Genomic DNA, 2,744 nt, shown 5'->3' on the forward strand with positions numbered 1-2,744 from the left:
ATGTAATGATTTAAAAGGTTTTACTGACACAGAAAGCTGCATTTAAAAATTAATCAACAACATTGTGTTTATGTCTCCACAATGAACTTTAAAATCCTTGATGGAAAAAACTGTACATGCATTTAAAAGCTAGTTATTTCAGCAGAAACTCACCACTGCTCTGCTGTACTGATCTGCAGCTGCTGATGTCCGTCCCATCAAGTTCACAACCATCCACAGCAGAAGGAGCAGCTCCATCCCTGCCAATGAAGCCATCCACTTGGATTTTATAACTGCAAAAGGGCAAATCWTGTTTAACAGCAGCAGATTTCCAAAGCAACACAAAGCTCACCGTTGACTCTCCTCTGAAGCATCTGTGTCTCTGGGGACCAGGCTGGGCTGGGCTGATTGATCCTGAGCTGCTCTCTGTGGCTGCAAACTGAAGCTCTGCAGCTTCTTCCTCTCCGTTCATCCTTTCAGACATCCTGTTACATGTGCATTTTYGAAAGAAATAAGTGTGACGTCGTTTCACGAGAGGTGACCTCAAACAATTTTTAGGAACTTTTGTCATTATGTTATTGGGGTTTTTTTTTTTTTTTTTTGGAACAACCTACCAGATCTGAAAGGTAAATTCACTGTGATGTCAGAAAGATGTCCATGTTTTATACCTTAAAAGGTCCTTTAGCTTGAACTTGTCAGCAGAGGCATTCAGGAAAACCACATGTATTCAGTAGCACATTTAGCTGATTTCTGGAAGGTGGTCACTCTTTGACAAATAAGTTTTCTCATGGTAGCAATTATTGGCCAGTATTAAAGGTACTCATGGCAGTTTCATGAAGGATACTCGTATCAAAAGGAGCTGTTCGTGCTGCTGTTTTTATTTAACAATTTTTATGTTTAAAAATTGTATATAGTAGATTATGACTGCCACCACAAAAGCCTTTAAAAAAACGTAATATTTCACATAAAGTAAAAAAAAAGACATCATGCAGGCTTCTTGTTTCTTCTGGTTTCCCAGCTCAGCACCATCCACACTGTTTCTCTGTTCCTCACTTGTTCCTCCCGTTTCCCATGAATGATACTTCAGGAATGCTTTGAGGATGTTCTAATTTGCCACAAACATCCATTCAGACTCAACAAAGAAATGATTAAATCTTAGTGGTCAAAGTTGAAAGGTCTCAGCCGCATTGACCTTACTGGACCAGTTCCTGGTCACGACTCAAGAATTCATCTTTTCTTCCTCTTAATGCAAAGTTTTCACACATGTTTCGTAGACAAAGAGATAATATTTTATTTAAAGATTAACCCCCCTTTTCAACCAATATAACTCAGAAGCAGAATGATACATAATAATATATTAAATATGTGACATCTTGTAAATGACAACAAAATAAAAGTGCACTGTTCGACATTACATGAGTAATATAAGAAAAGCGATAAAGAGATCATTTGCAATATATAAATAATTTTATTTTAAAACAACTTTTGGTTTAAAGAAAACAATTCAGCCAATGTACTTGTAAAGAAATTATTTGACGGGGACTGGTGCTACACTGAGGAGTGCTCTGGCATCTGCATTATCATCCTCACAGCAAAGCATCAGTAGTATTATCTTTCCATTCTCCCCACCTCCCCCTTTTCCTCCTCTCTTGTCTTTAATTTCTCTTCCTCCTCTGGGGCCCTGAGTGAGTCATGCCATTAGCACAAAGTGWAGCCCTGCTAATAGCTGACCAGTTTCCATCATGTCCATTTCATGTCGCTGTTCTGTGGGGGGAAAATCCTTTTGCTGCTTTGCATAAATTATATATATATTTTCTATTTTAAAATGCATGACATAAATTTGGAAGATAATTTGAGGGGACAAAAACTGGAATAGAACTCTGAAAGCCAGTTTAACTTGACATTTTTTGTTTTGAACAAATCAATAAATCAATTCCTGTCTGACAGGGTTTTCCCCCCTCAGTGCAGCCAGCAGATTCAAGCACTTACCACCACCAAAAAACAAAAGGCTTTTGTCAACGTTTTAGCTGCATGTGTGTCTGTTTGTTACCAAAAGAGCTGATTAAACTTCCATAAAATAATTACTGAATCAAGATGGCTGCCACAGCCAACTGATATTGAAAACACAGAAAATGCCTACAACTTAGTCTGATCCCCCACACAATAATCTATTTGTAATCTATTTGTATAAATGTTTGTTTCAAATTTTGCATTTGGAGTCAWCTTTGTCCATGGTCAAAATATCTTATGAACCACTGAACAAAATTTTATGAAACTTTAAGGGAATAATAAATTAATGTACTTTTACAACTGCTAAAGTTTTGGAGCCAGTCTAATTCATCAAATGACAGCCATATATTTGAAATAAAAAGTCCRTCAATTGTACGCATTGTGCCAAATATTGCTGATATTGGACTTTGATGCGGCAGCGGTAAATCTACACAGCAAACTTTTAGAGTCAGTCTAACTGAAGATGCTCATCAACATCAGCAACACAAAATGCGTTTAACTCAATCAGTTTGACAAATATTGATGTAAAATTAATGTACAGCTGAGTGTCATTCACATCACATAATATGAGCATGACATCATACACTATTGCATACAAAATGTGTATAAACTTTGTTTAATTGTTTTTATTTTACTAAAATGGCCACAATGCTGTCATTTCTCTGATGATCTCAGTGTAAACCTCTGACATGAAAGGTGGTGGATGATACGTGTTCCTTCATGGAAGTCAGTGTAGGCTTTAAACAGACAAAAAT

General features: G+C 36.8%; 1 protein-coding gene across 1 annotated transcript in view; it reads right to left on the reverse strand.

Annotated features, from left to right (window-relative positions):
• Nucleotides 1–750, reverse strand: part of mmp25b (matrix metallopeptidase 25b) — an 11,580-nt gene extending 10,830 nt beyond the window's left edge. Inside the window, exons 1-2 of the mRNA XM_014013894.1 lie at nt 332–750; nt 154–239 (exon numbers count right to left, since the gene is read on the reverse strand). Of these exons, the coding sequence (XP_013869348.1) occupies nt 154–239; nt 332–353 (108 nt within the window). The 5' untranslated portion in view covers nt 354–750. The remainder of the gene's footprint in view (nt 1–153; nt 240–331) is intronic.
• Nucleotides 751–2,744: the final 1,994 nt, after the last annotated feature.

Source organism: Austrofundulus limnaeus, unplaced genomic scaffold, assembly GCF_001266775.1.
Source record: "Austrofundulus limnaeus strain Quisiro unplaced genomic scaffold, Austrofundulus_limnaeus-1.0 Scaffold108, whole genome shotgun sequence".
Classification (NCBI taxonomy): domain Eukaryota; kingdom Metazoa; phylum Chordata; class Actinopteri; order Cyprinodontiformes; family Rivulidae; genus Austrofundulus; species Austrofundulus limnaeus.